This window comes from Marmota monax, unplaced genomic scaffold, assembly GCF_021218885.2.
Source record: "Marmota monax isolate L192 unplaced genomic scaffold, Marmota_monax_Labrador192_F-V1.1 WCK01_AAM20220418_F8-fsc00004, whole genome shotgun sequence".
Taxonomy (NCBI): domain Eukaryota; kingdom Metazoa; phylum Chordata; class Mammalia; order Rodentia; family Sciuridae; genus Marmota; species Marmota monax.
In genome coordinates, this window is record NW_026692881.1 from 14,444,359 (window position 1) to 14,466,659 (window position 22,301).

Sequence of the window (22,301 nt, forward strand, 5' to 3'; positions counted from 1 at the left end):
TGGAGAAAAGTGAGCAACGGAGCAGGAAAAATCCTAAGGTCTCCTGACGTGGCTGGAGAGAGGGAGCACCAGGTTGTGTGAACCAGAGCTGGCTTCGTGGCATAAGTGGACACGATTTACTGAAATTAGAGATGCCTGTGGAGACAGTGAGAGCCTTTTCACGTGCTGGGCCCTGTAGCTCCTTCCAGGTGTTCCAGAGGAAAGGAAACGAGGGTGAGGAGACCTGTTCACATCTAAGGTCTTGTTTTTTCCATATTAATTTATGGGAATACAAGGTCCTACCATCAACTAAGATGAAAGGACAGCATGTTCATAGTAGTAGCTTGGGGCTGGGGGTGGGCATGCATGGGAGGAGAGGGATGGTTGATTGCCTGCTGTTCTCTGTCTTCTGTCCCCAGGGTCTACCAGGGGGAGGCTGAGGTCACACAGCAGGAGACAGGGCCCACGAGAACATTTCAGAAGGACATCAAAGTCCTTTAACTGGAGACTTTGGCATGGTGGAACATGGCTTTGGAAGTCTGGCTGGGCACAGACTTGGCCAGGAGGGCTTCTCCTTGATTCAGAGAGAGATCGGGCAGTCACAGGGCAGAGCACAGGACAACTGCGCAGCCCACAACTCTGCTCAGCTCACCTCGGGTGAAAAGGGTTGCTACCATCATTCCTAGTTCCTCTTTTCCTGTCACAATCTGCTTTTTAGTTTTTCCAACTGGAAAACCAGAACTGAACTGTCCAATCTAAATGTGGCTATTTAACTAAAATTAAATCAGATTAATAATTCAGTTCTTTGATCGCACGAGCCATATTTCAAGTGGTTAACAGCAATATGTGGCTAATGGACACCAAGCAGGGCGGTCCCAATGGAGAATGGTTAGGTCTTCATGGGAAGTTCTATAGGATGGCACACTTCTTCGGTCTACAATCTAGTACTGCTCCTCTTCACAGCATAGAAGAAATGGATAGTAAAAGAAGAAATACACTTTATAAAGTATCTGTCCTCTACATCATCACTACTGATCTTGTGATTGCCCTGTGAGGTATGTAGGTAGATTTCAATATGCTCATCTTATAGATGAATAAAGTGGGTCTGCGGAGTTGAATGAATTCACAACTATTGGGTTAAGTATGGTTAAAATCAAAACTGGGTCTTCCGCAGGGCAGGGTTTTGCAAGTTAGTAATCCCAGCAACTTGAGAGGCTGAAGCAGGAAGACCACAAGTTTGAGGCCAGCTTCAGCAACTCAGTGAGGCCTGTCTCAAAATAAAATTTAAAAAGGGCTGGGGATGTAGCTCAGTAGTAGAGTGCCTCCGGGTTCAATTCCTAGTACTTAAATAAATAAATAAGATTTAAAAAAAAATAAAACCAGGTCTTCCATTTCCAAGGTCATGCTTTTTACTGTTACCTGCAACTGCTACAAATAATGTTACCTGCTGGTACTTTGTTCAGTCCCTCCATAAAACTCAGACCTCCCAGAATGAGGCCGAGAGGCCCCTGTAGTGTTTTTATTGATTGACTGATTTTTGAAGTGATAACTAAGCTTGGTACAGTGCAGCTTGATAGCTCAAGAGTTAGGCAGCCTTAAGGTTCAAGTCCTGACTCGTCCCACTTACTATTTATTTACTTAACAAGAGAGCAGGCTGCTTACTATCTCTGAACCTCAATTTCCTCTTCTCTAAATGGGGATGACAGTGTTGTCAGGACGATGGAATAAAACAATGCATGCAAAATAAGATGATGGACAGGACCTGACACATAGTAGTGTTCGATAAATAATAATTACCAATGGGGATTGGCAGAATTGACAATGCACTGTCACGTGCAATAGGCTTTTGAAATTTCAGGACAGGTCATTACAGCTACCTCCCCCCAGTTTTTATAGAACATGCATTTGAATCAGTGAATAAGGCACTCACTCAAGATCATACAACTAGAAAGTTGTACACCTAGTGCTCTCTCTCTCAAGCTATTTGAACTCCAAGTCTACGTGTTTCTTATAATACAAGGTTGCTTTTTCTTGAGAGAAGAGAGCAGTGGACCCCAAGGCATGGTGAAAGGAGATTTAACAACACCTCTTGATTTCCATCTTCTCCTCTTTGAAATGAGCAACTGTTTTCTCAGTTTTATGCAAATTACATAGTGCAAAGCAGGCTGAGCATCTCCTCATACCTGGCTGCCATCTTTAAGCCACTCCTATGTATATCTCCTACAGCCCCCCCCCCCCGGGAAGCAGGTAATTCCTGTATGAGCCATAAGTATAGTGGGAAGAGAGAGTCTTGAAGCCCCAGAAAACCCTTGCATCAAACAGCCTCCATCCACACTGCCGTCCTTTCCAACTTCCTGCTGTGGCAAAAGGCGAAGCCACAGCAACCCCCACCCAGGCCAACCCAGCCAGGCTGTGGCTGAGCTGCGGAGGATCACAGGGCGATGACTGAGAATGTGTGTTGTCACAAGTCACTGGGTTTTGGAGTTATTTGTAACACAACCATATCACAGCAAAAGCCAGCTAATATATCTGTCACACCTTGGGTGGGAGGCACTTACCCCGCCACAACAATCTCGAAGTCCCCATCGTGGTCCACATCAGTGACCGCCACACCGTAGTTGAGCTGAGTGGGGTTGCTGTCATAGTCAGGGGGTAGAACTGAGTTGGTGACTGCAGTGAACATGGGTTCAGTCCTCTGGGACCCCTCAGTGGGGGGCAGAAACCACAGCAGTAGCGGGAACAGTAACATCCCGGACACCTGAAACCAAAAGTCATGAACATTACTGGAAGATCCTGAAGCCAAAGTATCCCAGGGAAACCCAGTCCCAGGTCAGCCCAGAAGTGCCTTTCTCTGTTGCGGCTATAGCTCAGTGGTAGGGCTCCTGCCTAGCATGTGTGAGGCCCTGGATTCAATCCCTCGCACCACACAACACACACACACACACACACACACACAAAATAAGAAGTGCCTTCTCCCCTCTCATGCCACACTATTCCACAAGCCTTTACAGACCTTTCCCTACATTGCAACCTGCCCCATCACAGTGGAGCACCTGCCTTCTCTTTCTATAGCGCCTATCACCATAAAACATACAATATAATTTACTTACTCATTAAACTTATTTACTATCTTCCTCTGCTACAATATAAGCTCCACTTGAGCAAGGAACTTTGTGTGTTTCATTCATGAAGGACACCAAGCCAAGGGCAGGGTACACGGTAGGCACCCAATATGTATTTGAGGAAGGAAGGAAGGAAATATACACAGGCATCTTCCACATTCTGGGAGAAATATTGAAAAAAAATGCAGAAAATAACCACTCTCAAAGAGTGCAGAGGTGAGGCTAAGACCCCCATGAGCATCCAGGCCTAGAAAAGCAGAGGCAGGGGGCTGTCTTCCTGTGGGGTGTTGGTACAGACTCCAAAAGTAGCTTGAGGGGAATCTGTGACTTGCAAGTTCCCTGAGCCAAGATCCCTCCCAAAGGCAGCTGGCCATTGCCTCCAGACCAAGAAGCAGCCAGTCAGGGGATGCATTCCAGCAAGGTCTGGCGGGTAGCACATCATTCACTTGGAGAAATTAAACCATTGCGTGCGTGTTTTATTATAAATTAATTATGTATAATGCATTGTATAATTCATTATTATATCTCTAACATAACTCAGGGTGTTGCCAAGCAGCCTGGGGCCATGGGAGCCGGTGGCACTCACCCAGGAGACAGATGAGAATGGCCAGGGAGGTGGAAGGACTCCACCCTCTCTGAGCCTGAGCAAGGGAGGCACTTGGAATGCTCCAGATGGCGCTGCCCTGAGACTCTGCCCGCAGGGGGAGAATTAGACCTCGGAGTGTTCCAAAAGCTTGCTGGGACATCTCACAGAGTCTGTGCAGGCCCAGTCCTGCCAGGCAAAGTGTATCTTCCCGCCTTCAGAAGGCAGCAAACCTCTTCCTGATGGGACTTTTGCTGCTGGTTCGACAGTGCGTCTGGCGGCTGAGAACAAGGTTGACTGAGACTGACGTCTTAATGAGGGAAGAGCAAGGAAGATCTGAAGACTGTCTCCCTACATGGAGACAGACGCTCCTGCCAGCAAATGAGCTTGCTCCAGGTCAAAGGCCCAGAGACAAAAATGAAAGGCCCAGGCACTGCCTTCAGAGCCAAAATCGGAAGCCTCCCTGGTGCCGGGCTGGAGGAGAGGCCGGAGAGAGACCTGGGGCGGGGCTCCAAGTGCAGGGCAGAAACTGCTGGTGAGCCTTGGGCGAAGGAGGTCTTGTGGCATGTTCGTCGGGTGCATGTTGGGAGTTGCACTACCAGATCTGAGTTCATTTCAAAGAACAGAAACTTCTGAATAAGACAGCAGCTTCTACTGGACTGTCTAGTCACGAAAGGCAAATGCATCACCATAAGAGTTGTATGACTTGGCAGGCAGTTTGATTGGATAAAGGAAACTCATAATTGGATAATGAGTGGCTGGGGGTGGGGGGAAGATAAAGAGTGTTTAATAACCTGTGTAAAGACGTGATGAAATGTAGCATGGGTTTGAGTCACTGGACTTTTCAAGGTATGACTTCTATTGAAGGGACAGCAAATGAGTTTCAACTTGAGAACCAAACCCAAGAGACTGGCAGCGGCTGGGAAGAGTTATCAGCTTACAGCATCTGCAATGAGTGTGGAAGAGGAAAGTGGCATTGGGTATGCCTTCCAGAAGCAAGTTCCTTAGAAGCATATACCTACTATAATTTGAGTCAGTGCCACCAGGCATTGGGTCCTGTTCAAGTAATACAAGCCTGACTGTTAGAAATTTTCTAATGAAGACTGTGAGGGGCAAGAACTGTGATCCAGTCTCTTGCTTTCTATCTGTTCTCTGAAAAGTTAAGCTTTTAATGAAAGGAGCTAATTGGGGGGAAAAAAAACTATTCTGTGTTACTCATTTCAGATAAATAACTAAAAGCAAGATGAAAAAGAAACAGGGCACTTCTAGGTCAACCTCTCTTTTTCTTGGTGATCTTGAACAACACAACCTTTTGGGTCCCAGGTTTCTCCTCCAAAATGAAGGCTTGGAGATCTCGAAAGGTCCTTCCTGGTTCTAAAATTCTGTGATGGTTTAAAGGATTTTCTTTGGGAAAAAGACCTTCAGCAACCCCCTGCCCCCCAACACACACACAGCTTCTTCTGTAATCTTCAAACCAACCTGCACGGTTTTCTTTTCTCAGCATATTAAACATGTTTGAATAAAATAGCTTTCCAGGAGGGTCCTACAGTAGTTCCCTCAAAAGGTCCAAGGCTAGAGAGAAACAACCAGCATGAATGTGGATCCTAAATTCACTCAGAAGGCAGAACCAGTGGGGGGGGCTCCCCCTGGCAAGTGGGGCAGGGGGAATGTGTCCTTTATATTTCATTCTCCTGACATGCCAAAGTCAGCCCACGTACCCACCAGGGCTCCTTGGTTCTAGTGGAAAGTTAGCTGGTAAGGGGTGTGCTATCTTGATGGTGGATAAGGAAACAGTGCTGATGAGGAAGTTTAGGAGACGGTTGATAAGTATCAACCTCTCATCTCAGGACTCAGATGGAGGAAATCATCAAAATGCTCCTCCACACCCCGGCTACCCAGAATGAACCAGGGACTAGAGAATCAACACGGGAGTCTGTTAGAATGCAGAATCTTGGGCCCCACCCCAGACTTAACAGACCAGAATATGCATTTTAATAGGATGTTAGGTGAACTGAATGCACATTAAAATGAGAAAAACATTGCTCAGTCTTGGCTGTACATCAGATTCACTCGGGGAGTTTTTAAAAAATTCTCACGCCTGACAATGATTCCTTGGATAAGACACCCAAAGCACAGTCAGTGAAAGAAAACGTAGATAAAATAGGCTACGTCAAAATTAAAAACTTTTGTGCATCAGGGACTAGCAAAAGAATGAAAAGACAACCTATAGAATTGGGGGAAGATATTTACAAATCATAAATCTGATTAGATATTAATATCCAGAATATATAACTAAAAAACTCCTAGGACACAACAGAAAATGAAACTATTTGATTAAAAATGGGCTAAGGACTTGAATAGACATCTTCCCAAAGATATACAAATAGCCAGTAAGAAAATGAAACATCACTAACTACATAGTAAATACCAACAAAACCACAGTGACATGTCGTTTCACACCCATTAAAATGGTTGTGATTAAAAAAAGAAAAAAAAAAAAACAATGTTGATGAAAATGCTGGTAGGAATATAAAACAATCCAGCTGCTGTGGAAAAGAGTATGGTGGTTCTTCAAAAATTCCAAAATAGAATTACCATATGCTTTCGCAATTCCTCTTCTGAGTAAATACTCAAAACCATTGAGAAAAGATGGCTTAAGAGATATTTGTACACCCATGTTCATGGCAGCATTGTTCACAATAGTCAAAAGGTGCAAGTAACCCAAGTGTCCTTGGGTGGATAAGAGGATAAACAAAATATGGCATGTACATACAATGAAATACTATTCAGCCTTAAAAAAGAAATTTGATGTGGATGAATCTTGACCTTGTACTAGTGAAGTAAGCTAGACACAAAAAGACAAATGTTGTTTAATTTTACTTCTGTGGGGTATCTAGAGTAATCAAATTTATGGGCAGAAAATAGAATGTGGTTTCCAAGAGCTGGAGAAAAGGGAGAAAGTAGAATTAGTGTTTAGTGAGTATAGGGTTTCAGTTTGGGATGATGAAAAGCTCGGACAACAGACCGTAGCAGTGGCTGCACAACAGTGTGAAAGTATTTAATGCGACTGACTTGTTCACTTAAACATGAGGAAATGGCAAATTTTACGTTTTGTATATTTTACCACAATCAAAGATGAGATGCCTGCATCTCATCCCAAGATCCTATGACTTAACTGGCCTAAGATGCAGTCTGCGCTTGGATTTTTAAAAGTTCCCATGTGGTTCTAATATGTTGCAAAATTTCAGAAACACTATTCTGTACCAGTGCTTCAGGTTCCTCAAACTTGAACGTGTGCATGAATCTCCTAGTGGTCTTGTTAAAATGCAGATTCTGATACAATAACTCGGCTGCAGAGCCCAAGATTCTGTATTTCTAGCAAGCTCCCAGGTGGTGTAGGTGATGCTGATCCATAAACCATACATTGAGTAGTAAGATTCTTTACCACAGCTCCCAAAGTCATGAAACCAGGCTGTGTGCTACAGTGAAGGTACAAGATTGGTTCAAGAACCTTCTGCTCTGCTTCTAGAACTAAGGGATTGAAATCAGTCACTAAGCAATGCAATCCCCAGGGCCACCCAGACTCAGGTCTTGGAACACTCAAAGTAGTAGCTGTCTTTAGTTCAAGGTCAAATTACCACAATGGATTCAGAAGGACAAATGGATTCTGGTTCTAGGTTTTGTGAAGAGGTGAGAAGAGGGGAAGAGTTGAAACTGGAGGGGGTCAGTCCAAGGAGACAAAGAGATAGATGTCAGCGAAAAGAAGGGCCCAGAGAAAATGGATATGAGCAGGAATTTGTAGGCCAAGGCAGGGACACATGCCAATGTGTTCCCAGAAACCATCATCGGAAGTGCCCTATTGCTACTTGCTGAAGTAAGGAAAGAAGGAAGGAGTCCAAATAATAATATAAATCAGCAGAAACCATTTGCAACTCATCATAGGTGTCTAGAAACTTCTTTCTCTAAATCAACGCTTCTCAAACTGAAATGTGCTTGACAATCACCTGAGGATCTTGTTCAAATGCAAGTTCAGGTTCAGTTGATCGGAATGCCTAACACACTGTCATGAGATGCTCGGGTCGCTGTCTGCAGACCTTTCAGGAGCAAGGGTCTTGACAGGTGGCTCCCAACCCCAGTTACTCAACAGAATCACCTGGGGAGCACTGAGAAATAAGCTGCTGCCTGCGCCCCTCTCCCAGAGTGTGACTTAATTGGTCGAGGGTGGGGTTTGAGCGCTGTATCTTTTTAGAAGCTTCCCAGACGATGTTAGGGGGCAGTCGGGTTGAGAAGCACTGCCCCAGACTCATGGTCCCCCCATGGGAGTGTAAGCTGCAATCTGATTTGAAGTGAAAAATGTTTTTGCTACTAAAATTCATCATCGGCTTGTTGAAGTATTTGAAGAAAATCTATTTAGCCAGAGAGTGTCAACAGAAGCGGGAGATATGAAGTTTGAGGAAGAAAGCACAGCAAGTGGATACTGCCTGAAGCAGAAGGGCAACGGGTGCCCGGAGTGACCTCGCATTTGATATGGCTGGCTCGGGAAGCCTCCTGTCACACCACTGTGAACATCTGAATCCTTTGGGAGAGCAGGTAGGAAAGTTAAAAATAGAAAGGAAAAATGGGTTGAATTGAGCATTTCTGATTTCTTGAATGCTGTGCATCAAGCACCTACATGGTACAGTACTATCAGTGGTACTCACTGGTGGGAGTAGCACCTAAACAATATGCCGAGTACTACATGGTATATAGCATGTGCTAGTACACAGCACCAGTACTCTAGTACATAGCACTAGTGCTCTGGCACACAGTGTGTAGTACTCTATGCACTATCTGCTAGACATGCAGTGAAGACTAGGATGTAAAGATGAATGAAACCTGGTCCATGCCTTGCAGAGCCCTGCCAACAGGCAGTGGAGCAGGTGTGATGCCCTGTGTGGGGGCCATGGATGGCTGTCCAGGGTCAGAGCAGCCCAGAGAAGGCAAGACTAAGCAGCAAAGGCAGAGCTTGGGCAGAGGGGCACAGGGTCAGAGCACATGGTGCCTCAGTAAGGAACGTGTGCTTCTCACACAGGCAGGGGAAAAGGGGGAAGAGACTGGTCTTCGTAAGGGCCAGAGGTGGTGGAACTTGTGGTTCAGGCTGTAAGAAGAATTGCTTCATCGTAATAATTTCTTTAAAACGCTCCATAAGCAAACTTTTTGAACAATCCTCAGCAAGATGAAGAGAGCCCAAACCCTAGAGTCAGCGACCTGAATTTGAAGTTCAAGCCCACCGCAAACCAGCCAGTGACCTTGGTGGGTTGTTCCACCTTTCTGATCTCCTGTGTCTTCATGTGAAACTGTTCCACCTTTCTGATCTCCTGTGTCTTCATGTGAAACGTAGGCTCGCCTGACCTGCCCAGGGGTTAAGTGAGTCTCAGTGAATGCCTGGCAGGGAGCCTGGTGGGAGGCAGCCTCGAGGCTCATCTCCCATAGTGAAGGGTAGAGAGTCTTCATACATTGGCTCAGGGTCACATGCAGCCAAACTCAGTTTTCTGTGGCCTCGGGACTTTCCTGAATTGGGTCTGAAAACTGGTAACCAAGCAACCTGGATTCTCCACTGTGGGGTCAGGCAGCTTACAACAGAGGCTTCCAGGGCAATTTCCAGGGCAAGCAGTTCTTTTACAATTATCCAAGGAGCAAGGACACACCCCAAGCACTCACAAAAGCAAGAGGCTGGAAGGCTTCAGATGTTGATAGAGAGCAGAGTAATGCAGACCCCTTCCAGACTCTTGTCAGAGAGCTGGGACACGGGGGAGAGAGGCAACCACGGAACACTCCGCCCTGCACCGGCCGGGCCACCAGGTCCACACAGAGACCCACAGAAGAGCTAATGGATCTAAAGCCACATCGGTGAAGAGCTGACAGATCCACCTGGTTCATTCACCACAGCCAAGCTTCCCACAGACCTGCAATAAACCTGGCCTTGAGCTGGGTGCTGGGGTCAAGGGGAGAAAGGTATTTGAGATGGGATCACAGAGAGACCCAAGTGATCTGGTGGGAGGAGCTGATAAGTGCCTTCCTGATGGCGGGTGCTGAAGCTGGCCTTTGAAGGATGTCAAGGAGGGCAAGATGAGGCTGGAGCAATGCAGACAGATGGCAGATGCCTGCAAAAGTCAGGGGACCCAGCTGTGACCCCAGTTGCCCTCCAAGACTGCCTATTTCCAGGCAGGGAGACTCACTCCCCACGCCTCCATTCCCTCTGCAGGACCCTCCTCTGGACTACAGCGGATGGTCTCCACCAGGGTGATTTTGTTCCCCTTCACCGAGGGACATTTATCAACCTTTGGAGACATTGTGGGTCATCAGACCAGGGAAGGGGGTATTACCGGCATGCAGTATGTAGAGTCAGGGATGCTGCTGAGCTTCCCACAGTGCACAGGACAGCCCCACAATAAAGAACCCACCAACCCCAAATGCCAACAGTTGGAGATTGAGAATCCTGGACTAGAGCACCCCCACCCCCACCTCATCAGACTGGCCACAGAGCACCAGGAGCCTTCCCGGACCTGCCCTGCAGAGGCCACCCTGCCACATGCTGAGCTTGACCAGGCAGGTGCCCTGCTCCCACGCACAAGGGAGTGCGTGGGCAGGTGCAGGGATCAGCAAGCTGACAGTCCCCAAACAGCTGCATCCGTGACAAGGGTGGCATTTCCTCTCCATCTGCCTGAGCCCTGCCTCTCCCACCCCGGTGGTCCTGAGTTTGAATAGGAAATTGGAATGATTATTCACAACTCAACTCGGCCACTCACTGGAAAGCGAGTGTCAGACTTGGCTCTTGGTCTTTGTTCCTCACTACCATGGGGTTGTGGAGCCAATTGTCCTTTATGATGTCAGAAGGCTGCCCAGTTTTCCCATCCTGCTGCTGGGATCTGTTCCCTTGACCCTTCCCCTGAACAAGAGCAACTCTTGCTAACCCTTCCTTATTTCATCTCACCCACTTTCTAAGTCTCAGAGCTCAATATGTGGCTCCTCAGCCTAATTTGTGGGGTCTATAGGCAAGGCAGACAGAGAGGCACAGAGCTGCAGTTTCACACAGCCAGTCCTGTACGAGAAATGGACAGCCATAATAAAAGCAATTACCTACCACTGACCATGTGACAGGCACTACTCTAAACCTTCACATGGATGAGTCATTTAATCCACATAGTAACCTTTTGAGGGTCCTTACAGATAAGGATGCTAGGGCACAGAGAAGTCAAGTAACTTGCCCGGGGTCACAAAGCTGGTACTCAGTAAACCCAGAATTTTTATCTAAGCCAATAAGCTTCAGAATTTATATTTATAGGTGCTGCACTAAACAGCTCCCTCACCAAACTCGTCTTAAACCAAGTGAGAATGGAGTGCGGTTGAAAGAGCAAGCATTTCTGCCTGAGGAAGCTGGAGAGGACCTTGAGAGACAGAGGCAACTGTGAGCTGGCCACAGAGACACAGTGGAGAAGCGCTCCAGGCCAAGGAGACAGCATTGCATGGAGGGGAGGCTGGTTCATGGAGGGGAGGCCGGTTCGTGGAGGGTTGGGAGGCAGTGCAGGGCTCCGGGAGGACAGCTGGTGGGAACAAGTGCAGCTAAGGAGGTTGGAGACTGCGGAGGCGGTGGGGGCACGAGATGGCCCCGGTGGTGTGGTGGAAAGAACATGGTAGGGCTGAGCGGGAACTAGAGATCCCCAGCATAGGCAAGGCCCTGGGTTCCATCCCCGGCACCACCACAAAAAAGAGCAGGCCAAAGAGGAGGACCATGTGCAGGAGGCCACGAGGGGGCTGGGCTGGATGCAGAGGACAGCAGAAGGTCACTACCATGGCCCCAATGAGGGAGGATGCTGAGCTGGCATGTGCTCATGCCCATTCGCTGGGGACGTCTTGTGTGCAAACTTCAAGTCAGGCACTGTCCTGGGCACTAGGACACTGAGAACAAGATGAAGCCCTGCCCCATGGAGCATATGCTCTGACACCTCAGTTCTGTTTCTCCACCTGTCCCCTGACTGGCCAGCCTGGGAGAAGCTCCAGATCTCAGCACCCCACCCCCACCCCACATCTTCCCCAGCACCAAGAAAACAGGGGGCTTCCTCTGCGTTCCCTCTACCTAGAGAGAAGCTGCAGCAGCACTCAGAGAGGAGATTTGGTCCCTTTCCAGAAAAAGGCAGAAGAAAGTCCAGGGGACCCAGGCTAAAGGGCACTGCAGAGACCACGGAGCTAATGAAATTTTGTTTCTGAAAATGAGAGGACGCCTGGAGTCTCCTAGCCTTATGTGCAGGGTCTAGTAGGTTCCTGGTGGGTATGGTTAAGTGCTCAGCCATCCTGCTCTGTAAAATGGGAAGGAAGGCTTGTAGGTTTGCTCTGAGAATGAAGTGGGATTAATGGGTGTTAACTTCTGAGCCCAGTGCTGGCCAGAGAGAAAGCCTAACTGTGTAGATAATGGAAACAATAATCACACCATTACTACTAGTAATAAATGTTTGCTGACGGAACAAATGCATCTCGGGAGATGGAGCTGGGGCATGCAGGTGCTCCCCTTCCAGCAGGATCTGTCAGACGTTGAGCAGAAGGCTCCAGACTGTAGGACTTTGAAGAATAGGCTTGCTTCTGTTACTAATTTGTCTAGGAACCCCAGTGGAGTTCTTTGACTCCTTAAACACTGCTTTCCAAATGCAGGCCCCCCTCAGTAAACACCTTCTTCAAACGTGTAAAAGATGCCTGCTGGCCAGGCATGGGCCCTGGCCTCACTCAGCGGGGCTGACACTGTGCACCACACACTGGGATAAGTCCAGCAAAGCAACAGGTACAGAGTCCGGGCTGCAGCCTGTGGGAGGAGGGATTAACAAGTCAGGTGGGTGGAAAGGCTCTCCAGAGCAGGTGAATTGGGATTCCAGGTAGCTGAGACCTATGGATCAAAGGCAAGGATGTGAGACAGCTTGGTGCATGCTGCGAATGCAGCTGGTGCTGCTGGAATGCAGTTTCCCAGACAGGGGGTAGGAGAAAATAGGGACAGGGAGGGGAGGAGATGGAGCTTTGTATAGAGGCTGCAGTTGGGCCCTGTAGAGCCTGCCATGCCAAGGGAAGGAGCCTGGAGTCCCACCGCGTGAGAGGTTTTGAAGTCAGACAGAGACATGATCAGACTTGCATTTTCCAAAGGGCATTTTAGCTTTGGGCAGCAGCTTGCAGGCCAGCTAGGCTGTGTTTCTGAGCAGTGAGTGAGAGTGTCCCAGAGGGGATTTGAACAGCGTGGGCAGGGGCGGGGCAGGCCACTGGATGACCTCCAAAGTTCTTTTCCAGGCCTGATAGTCTATGGGTCAGGTTTTTTCCCTAAATCATTTAAAATGCATTAGTGGACCTTGCTATTTAAAAGCATCCTCCTGGGAATCTTTCTGTGAAGCAATGATTCACTCCCTAGTTTGTCTTCGGTGGAAATCCAAATTTCCATCTATTCCACCAGCTCCAAGGAAAAAGCTACACGGAGCTCCCTTGCAGCAGCTGGGGGGAGGCGGGGAAGAGAGAAAGGGCCTGAGAAGCAGCTGGGGATGATGAAGAGAAAAAGACCCCCCGGCCTTGCCTCAGGTTCAGGACAGGCCATCATGTGGTGGGTGGGCCCTGCACGTGGCCTCAGGCCCTGCCTGATCAGGGGGGTGCTGAAGTTCACGTGGCCTTGGTGCCAGATGTTGGCTCAGGAAAGAAGCTACAGGGAAGCAGGCCTCACTGACCCAGGCCAGTGTGGAGACCCACTTAAAAACCAAAGGCCACCCCTATCCCAGAATGGCCACCTGCATTCCCTTATTCATTTGTTCATCCAGAGAGCACCTGTTGAGCCCTTTCATAGCCAAGTGCCATGATGGGTGCTGAATCTGTAGCTAAGAACAAATGACACAGTGCCTCCCCATACAAGTGGCAAGCCAGCGGTTTTTCCTTCTTGAGGACTCTTATTTTCCTACCTGCAAAAGCCCTCCATAGCTTCTTAGATGAAAGGTATGTGGTAATGGTTTCCAAGACAGAGGCTGTTCTTAGAGACCAGGGTGAAAGCAAACACGGCTTCACTTAGAACAAGAGCCTGTGGCGATAGAAAGAGCCTGTCCCCCAACTCCTCTGATTACAGTGACAGACCTCGAGAGGCTAAGGGACCTGAAGAGCATCCAAAGCAAGGATCGAAGCACTAAGGCCCCCCTGCTTCACTGGGGTAGAGAGGGAAGCAACCTTAGTTTTCTGAGGGAAACTCATGTGACTTCCTACCTCCATCCCTGGGTACAAGAAGGACAAGACCAGCTTTGAGCCTTCTGCAAAAACCACCACTGATGATGCCCACCCAGGAGGAAAAATGTGGGTTCCCAGGCCTGTCCCCGTCCTGAGAGCCTATCAGGATTTTGCAACACTGGATGCTTCCTTTCAGACAGACATTAAAGGAGGCTGCGAGGCCAATGCAGAAATCTCCCCCATGGTGGCTGCACTCCCCTCGGGTAGGTGGAGACTGGCATCGGGAGGGAAGAGGTCCCTGCAGTCATCCCTCCTCTGGTCACAGGGACACTCCCTGAGCTCAGCAGTGATTCTGTGACCTTGTCACTGTACTTGTCGGGTGCAAAAAAAGATAAGAGTAACTGGAAACAACAGCGAGGGTCATTTTACACTCTCTGCACTCTCGATTCTTCTGTAGCTAATTAAAGTAATATGTCAAAATGTCCCTTGGAAGAGATCTTTAAGAATATGTCTGTTAAGTAAACAAGGTTTTACTAATTAATGACACGCCTTACCATCCCTCACTGAAGTTCCCTGCAGAATCTCCCAGTGCCAGGAGGGCCGAGTAGGAAAGGGTAGTGGGGAAGTCACCATCTCCCCTTCCCGGAGGGAGTGGGGACAAATCCAGTCACTTGTCATCTGTGGAGCTATCAGTTTCTCCTCCGGATGTTGATCAGATTTCCTGGGCTGGAACCAACTCACAGGGCCAGGGGACTGGAATTTTTCCAAGAAGGAAACGCTTTGCTTCTTATGAAGTCAACATGATTTCTTTCAAGGAAAAATTTCATCTTTTTTTCTTTTTAAGTGTCTAGCGTTTATGAAGGGCAAATCTTTGGACTTTAAAGATAAAGATTATGATATACTTATCTTTTGCGAAGACCACCCCCCATCTCTCTCTCTCTCTCTCTCTCTCTCTCACACACACACACACACACACACACACACACACACACAGAGTCATGGGGATGGGGGAATGATTTTGTCCAATATGATACAATGAGTCAGTGGCAAAGCCAGAAATAGAACTTCCTAAACTCCCAAATTCATAATAATAGCAATATTAACAATAGTCTCTAATTTTCCAAGCATTTTCACAGTTCATATTTAATAGTTGAAATAACCTGGGGGGGAGTGTTGGTAAGTCAGTCAGTCCAGGAGAGCAGATCTGAGTTTCAGGTCAGCTCTGCACTTGCTTGCTCTGTAATCCTGGCTGGTCCCTTCTCCTCTCTGGATCTCAGTGTCCTCAGCTGTGAAACAGGAGAACTAGATGAGAACACTCTCCCACCTTCTAATGAGCTATGAGGCTGCTTCTCCAGTCCAAGGGTTCTCAACCTTGTCACTATTGATATTTGGAGCCAGATGACATTTGCGGGGTGGGGGGGGCTTTCCTTTATGTCGTTGCATGTTTAGCAACATCCCTGGCCTCTACTCACTAGATGCTTGTGGCACCCCTTACTCCAGTTGGAACAATTAAAAAAAAAGTCTCCATGGACTAGGGTTGTGGCTCAGTGGTAGAGCGCTTGCCTCGCATGTGTGAGGCACTGGGTTCGATCCTCAGCACCACATAAAAATAAATAAAAACAAGATAAAGATATTGTGCCCAACTACAACTAAATATATATACATATATATATATATATATAAAATCTCCAGATATTGCCAAATATCTGGTGGGTAGAGGCCAAGTAACCTCTCTAGTCACTGTCCAAGGACTTTAAGAAGGTCAAGATCATGACTGATCCGGTGGTAAAAAAAAGGTCTTATGGTCCTCTTCTCCAACCCCGTCACACCTTTCTACACACTTTTTGAGCACAATCTCTCACTTTTTTTTTCTTTTTGCTATTTCTCATTTCTTAAATGTCCTAAGTGGCCCAGGGTGCGTTTGGTGTGATAATGAACCGATTGATTTCATACTTTTTCCTAAGGAGAGTTCACAGGTTTGTGTACCCTAAGCAACTAGTCAGGCTCTCCAGACGTTCCTCGCAGAGTCCAGGCTGGCCTAGAAGTCTGTATCTGCAGCCTGCAGGAGGCTCGGTGAGCACAAATTTGTCAGCACTCTTAAATCACTGGGCTCTGAGGAAGGCTTCTCCCAGCAGAAAGATCCTTCCTTAGGAATCAATAGCTCAGGGCCCTCCATCACATTCAGAATTATCCTGGGACCTGTAAAATTTCTTTTCCCCCAAGCATGGCAGAACCCCAAAGTGAAAACCCTGAAATGGGAGAGGGAGGAAGGCTAGGAGGGAGCCCTGCCAAGAAGGCCTTGTCCGTCAGCCTAGATGTCACTGTGAGCAGAGGCAGATGTGCAAACCTGGACACTTGGCCTCGCTTGCAGGGGAAAAGAGGACTCTGTGTGGTTCCCAGTGATCCAGCAATAATCTCCCCTTCCAGCTGAATACCTCTTCACAGCTTCCCAAGGGCACAGGCACATGAGAGACCATCTCCCCTGGTCTTTGCTACCCACCCCTCATCACAGGGTCGCCAGCTTCACCACATAGCTGAGGAGAAAACCGAGGCATGCAGGGGTCAAGTTCAAGGTCTCTAAGCCAGTAACTGGTGAGTCAGGTTCTAAGGTTCTGTCTTCACTATTAATAGTGAGAGCAGGTCAACCACCTAGTGAGGCTCATGAAAGGGACAACTTCTTGTTTGCTCAGCATCTAATGCCATTCTCAGACTCTGTACCCTGCCTCATTAAACAAACATCCAGAAAGTTTGCGCTTTACCTATATCATATGTAGTTATATTCCTCTGGCTCTACCCAGAACTAGACCACTTCGCCAGCTAATGCAGGGAGCTGGCCAGGGTCTCAAGCATAGCTCTCAGAATTCCACTTAAATAAAGGGCCACATTCGCCTCACCTCCCTCCTCTCCTGCCAATGAAGACCCTCTTGTCTGGGAGCCTGAGGGAGGAGAGCATCCTCAAGCATCTTCCCTGGCAACAGGCATCCCTTGGGTGAGTCTTAGGGATAGCAGAAAATTTTTACTCTCAGAATTCTGGCATGGCAACAGTGGGCTCCTCATGAGGTTAGGCCACCAAGTCTGCTAAGGCCCTGAGGGAACCCTGAAGAAGTCCATACAGCATACAAAGAAACTAGATGAGGAGAGGGAAACAGAGCGAGCAGCCCATGTGTCACTCAGCAAATCCGCTTCCCAGGGCCTTGCGCAGTGAGACTCACAGAATGGAAGAAAGGGCAATGGAAATGGTAGTATCTTTCAGATCACCTAAGAAGCTTGAATAAGAGGATTTTGCAAAAATAGGACATCCTAGCTCTCTGACCTTGAACTGGGAGCAGCAAGGATGGGGGAATTGGCAGATGCTCTTTGGAAACTGTCCAATTCATCCACGATCTGAGTTTGAGAGGTCCCACCAGGAGGGTGTGAACCTAGGACAGAGAGACTCCACTCCAGCATGTCTTAGCAGAGGAAAGGAAGAGCGCCAGGCCTGGATTCGAAGACCATGGTGAGGCCCTGGGTACTTCTGGTTCCTAAGTTCATGAATAGAAAGCTGGAGTTGCATGGCTTTTGCCTAGAAGCCCACTTGGAGTCATGAGATAAGATAGTGGAGGAAAGGGAAACAATACTTAGAGATTTCCATGACCAGTGCATATGCATTCCCAGAATCTTTATCTCCTCATTCTGGATACAGATTTAAAGGAAATTCCCCTAAATTTAATAGAGCTATTAATTTACCAAAGTCTGGTCAGTCAATAATTACCAGTGCTGATGGTAGAGAGAACATATGTTCATCTTCACACTAAAGAAGAAACGGGTCACTGGAGTGGAAAAAGCTACACATAAAGAATCAAAAATCCTAGGACTTAGTCCCAACTCTTCCACTGAACAACCATGTGACCTTGGGCAAGATACTTGCCTTTACTGGGCTTCACTTTTGTCATTGGCAAATTAAGTGCATATGTGAATATTGGGGATAGGATGAGGCTGCACTAGATACTTCCCAAGGCTCCCGTCTTCTAGCTGATATTCTTGGGTTCTGTGAGCCCTCAAGGAAAAGGAGTTCAAAGAACACACCAGTGCCAGGTACAAAGGAATTATCACAGAGAGCGGGTGGAGCTGCGTACCAGCTTTGTCTCCTTGCAATGTAGTGTGAGCACCTGTCCCATTGCACTTGAGGTCACAGGACCACCTGAAGTCCAGAGAGCATGTGGTGGAATGGCTCTAATTGTGTCAATGGCCACTGGTTGAGGGCTCAGGTCTGAGTTTGCTTAAAGCATTAACTTCTATGGCCAGTGAAGGGCAAGAAGTGAGAAAGTCAGTAGTCTTGAGCTAGGTACACTTGGTGCCCCCTACTGGACACCAGGAAACTTGCTTCACCTTTAAGCTCCCACCAACTGGGCAGGCAGCAAGGAAGCTTGAGAACCAACCCTGGCTGTCATAAGATGTTTAAGAGAACTACTTCCTTGGCTGGTGTCCCTCTCCCTATAAGAGTCTATGTTTCACTTCTTAGGATTAAACAGGCCATTGGTCCACACATTTACAGAGATACCCCTGTGCAGCCATAGGAAGCCCTAGGCAAACATCAAGGTGTAAAGGAATAAACTCAAGAGTTCAGAACACCAGGTGCAGCCCAGATGGAGAAAAAAGGAAGAAAGAGCAACAAGCAGGTATTTCATTACACAAATCCCCACTGGAGAGAAGGTCTTGGGAAATGCAGCAGAAAAATGTTGACTTCAGGCAGGCAGAGGTTGGAGCTGGGGTTTGGGAATGAATTGCCAGCCCCCATAAAAGATCTCCAGGTGGAGGCAGCTATCACTGGAGTTTGAACTCAGCCCTGTGTTCAGAGATGGCGTAGGGTGAAGGATACAGCCCCAACCATGCATCTATAGAGCAGGTAACCACCACCTACCTTGGACCTTCTCCAGAGTCCTTTAGGACCAACTGGAAACTGGACTATTCTAATTGTGGTCCTGTATACCAGCACCAAGACCCTAAACTCCCTTAAAATGACTTTTAGGGCTCACTGTCAGAAAGATGTTCTTAATCAAGTCAGAAAGAGAGAAAACATTCCTCAAGGACCATATCAGAACAACCGCCATGTTCCCACTCTTCCATCCTCCACTTCTCCTTTCGCATGGCTGAGAGTGAGGTATGATATGACTGCCTGAATTAGCTCTAATTCAGTCCTGGGTATTTCCTGCCCCTAGTTATCAGGGTCCCAAATCTGCAATCCAGCTTTTTCTCTTCCCACACGAGTTCTCCCAGCACTCAAGACAGCACCACAGGAACAGTCCCCTACTCCTGGCACCCCCTTGCCTTCTTTTCCACCTGGCTTCACTTGGGAACTCCTGCACCCATCCCAGAAGGTACCTCAAGTGCGACTCAAGAATGTGTCCTGCCTGGAGAACTCAATCACCTCCTGGGACACACAGAAGGCATACTAGATGAACCCACCAACAAAAGCAACAAGAAACATTAGTCATTCACAGAAGAAGCCCCCACCCCCACCCCTAGGGAGGCTCGCATTCAGGCTGGGATGACTTTGGATTCTTGAGTTGGTTTCTGCAGAAGCGGGACTAACCAGGCTCCCAACTAATGTACTGCAAAGAAGCGCGCTGCATTGCTGGGCATGCCCCCAAGCCCGGCCTACGGCCCCATCAGAACCTCTGTGGGCTTCCACAGTGTCGAGGGGTTCGCCCGGTTCCCCTGGAATGTCTGAAGCAGGCTTGCCTGAGACAGCCTGAAAGCGAGACCACACCTCGGTCCGGCAAAAGGCGGCTGGCAGCTATGCCGCGCGCGGGGCTCGCTCCTAGAGCTCTCTGCCACCCAGCGCTGTGCAGAGGAAAGAGCTCGGCTTCCCCGGGGAGGGAGAGCCAGTCCCAGGGGCTCTTGTCCAGCCCCGATGACCCCTCCCCAAGCGTAGACACTGAGCTAAGACCAGTAGCCTCCCCGGCCCGGCCAAAGCTGAGCCTGGCTGGCTGGGTGACTCCGGATACCCCTTGCACAGCCTTCCTCACCTGCTCCGCCCCCTCCCAGTCCCCGTGCCCCCTCCCCAAACACCTGACCTCCAGTGCGCCCCCGACACCTTCTCTGCCAGCTGCAGTCTGTCGCCCCTACACCTCGGCTCCCACCTCCTAGACCCCGGCCCGCGGGGGAGGCTCTGCGCGCCAATCGAGTCCAGCGCCTCTTGGCAAGTTGGGAGCAAAACCACCGCCTTCGCGGTATCGGTCTTGCCAGGTTCCCAGCGGCATTCCAGCCACCACCGAGAGCGGATGGGAACCGGCGCGTAGACCTGGCGAAACTTTCTCTGCCTGAGGGGGTGGGGGCTCCGGGAGTGGGTACTCACGCCGGGGTCAGCGCAGGGAGTCATCCTCGGGCTCTCTCAGCCCCTCCGCCTGGGGGCGTCGGAGCGCGGGCGCTCGCTACCGCCTTTGCCGCCGCCGCCGGCGCCGCTGCCGCCTTGCAGCTCCCAGCCCCGGTCCCGGGCTGGCCTCGAGCCTCCCGCCCCGACGCCTCGCGCTCGCTTTATACAACTCCACTCGAGCGCGCCCGGGCTTATGTAAAGGCTGGCGGAGGCCCGCAGCCAATGGCGTGGCAGCTGAAGCCGAGGGCCCAGGGTTGGGGGGCGTCCGCGCAGCCAATCGCGGCCCGGGGAGTCCGGGGAGCCGGGTGGGGGAAGGGGCGCCTCCCCGCGCTGATTTAGGAGCCGGGATTGCGGTGGCAGCAGCCGGCAGCCGGGCTGGCCCGGCGCGCCGCGCCGCGGCAGGCACTAGGGTGGGCGGCGGCGAGGGCGGGCGCCCCCGGCGCTCCGCCGCGCCCCAACGCTGCGTCGCGTAACCTTCAGGAGGCAGTCGGGCCTGGCGAAGGGGGAGAGGGTTCCTCGCGGGGCGCTGGGGGTCCCTGGCCAGCGGGTATCAGAGGTCCCTTGGGAGGAAGCGCTGGGAAGAAATGCAAAGGAGGAGGGGAGGCCGGCGGGCCCCACGACCCCGCCGCCACCCTACGCGCAGGACCGAGAGGGTGGCGGCGGGAGCGGGGACACTGCTTTTTCGTTTCCCCGGAGATAGAGATCTGGCGTCTCCGGGCGGACCTGAGCGGCCGCGCTAGCAGCGCTGATGGCGAGATTTCGTGCTGCGGAGCGAGCGCCGAGCCGATCTTTATCCAGCCTGGGGACGTGTCCGAGCGCCTCTCCGGGACTGCTCTGTATGAGGAGCAGAGCTTCGCCACGGCCCTAGCGGGCGGGGGGCGGGCGAGCAGAGCTCCGGGATCAGGGGCGGCTGCCAAAGAGGCTGCGGGCAGCGTCTGCTTCACAAACCCAGCGCCCTGCGTCCCGCTCCCCGCGTCTGGCTCCCCGCGCCCCCAGCAGTGTTCTTACCCAACTCCACCCCTCTAGTTCCCACTCCAGCAGTGCCCAAGCTGAGCCTGGTCCACCTGCTCTGGCTCCCTGGTGTCCTCTCAGCCTCCCACACTGCTTTGCTCACAGGTACTGCTTCTCCCCTCCTCACCCCCAGCTTGCTGTGGTGGGTTGGGATGGCTTCTGCTTCTCTAGACCTGGGTCCTTTGGGTGCGAAGCTCCAGAAGAACGCTCTTGGTCAGCAGGGCCCGAAATACTGGTGTCTAGGGCAGGAAATTGGCCTAGATCGATAACACAGAGAAGGCAAGTCTCTTATTTTACACCTAGAACCTGACACATAGTAGGCACCCACTAAATATAGAATGAATTTTGAACTCTTGGGAGTAGGCTTTCTTTAGGCTTCTGAAAGCTGGGGCTCAGAGCTTGGGAAGAGAAAGATCTGGGAATCTGCCATTAGAGTGGGAAGAAGCCAAGGCTGTTTTTCCATCTACTGAAGGTTTTGTGACAGTCACCTAGTAGCCTGACTTCTGAGCACTTGACTCTTAAAATAACGCGGATGTGTTCTTTTATGGAAGGCCCCACCAGCCAGCCCCTGGCTGGATCCTGTTATCCCCAGATATTGAGCAGAACTACTGTGAACCATGTTTTCAGGTCTCTGTGAACTAAGCATAGACAAACCTTCTAGCTCTTTGAGTTCATGTTCTTAATCCTTTGAGGATTGTGGACACATTTGAGAATCTGGCAGAAGTTATTGAATTCCTTTTCTAGAAAAATATACAAACATACACATTTACACACGCACATGCACACACACATATCCCTTGAGTATAATTTCAGGATCATTAGGGACCCTGAGTCTTTTGGGAGTCTGCCCGATGTTAATCTGCTTCTCCAGGGGTGGTTAGGAGACCTTCTGGTTTATAATCACCTGCCTTTGGGGACCAAAGATCCTTTTGAACCTTCTGAGAATCTGATAAATGTTGTAGATTTGTTCTCAGAAAAATATTTACACATATTTACATGCAATTTGGGGGATTGGATCATTAGAACTGAGGTGTGT

At 49.5% G+C, this 22,301-nt stretch overlaps 1 protein-coding gene across 6 annotated transcripts in view; it reads right to left on the minus strand.

Moving 5' to 3' along the window:
- Positions 1-20,399, minus strand: part of Crtac1 (cartilage acidic protein 1) — a 134,627-nt gene extending 114,228 nt beyond the window's left edge. For 2 of the 6 annotated variants that reach the window (XM_046450531.2, XM_058581195.1), the window contains exons 1-2: positions 20,237-20,399; positions 2,538-2,737 (exon numbers count right to left, since the gene is read on the minus strand). In XM_046450531.2, the coding sequence (XP_046306487.1) occupies positions 2,538-2,737; positions 20,237-20,260 (224 nt within the window). In that variant the 5' untranslated portion in view covers positions 20,261-20,399. Of the gene's footprint in view, positions 1-2,537; positions 2,738-15,059; positions 15,078-19,955; positions 19,975-20,236 lie in introns of those variants that run through there. The other 4 variants (XM_046450533.2, XM_058581192.1, XM_058581193.1 and 1 more) reach the window with 4 other exon arrangements.
- Positions 20,400-22,301: the final 1,902 nt, after the last annotated feature.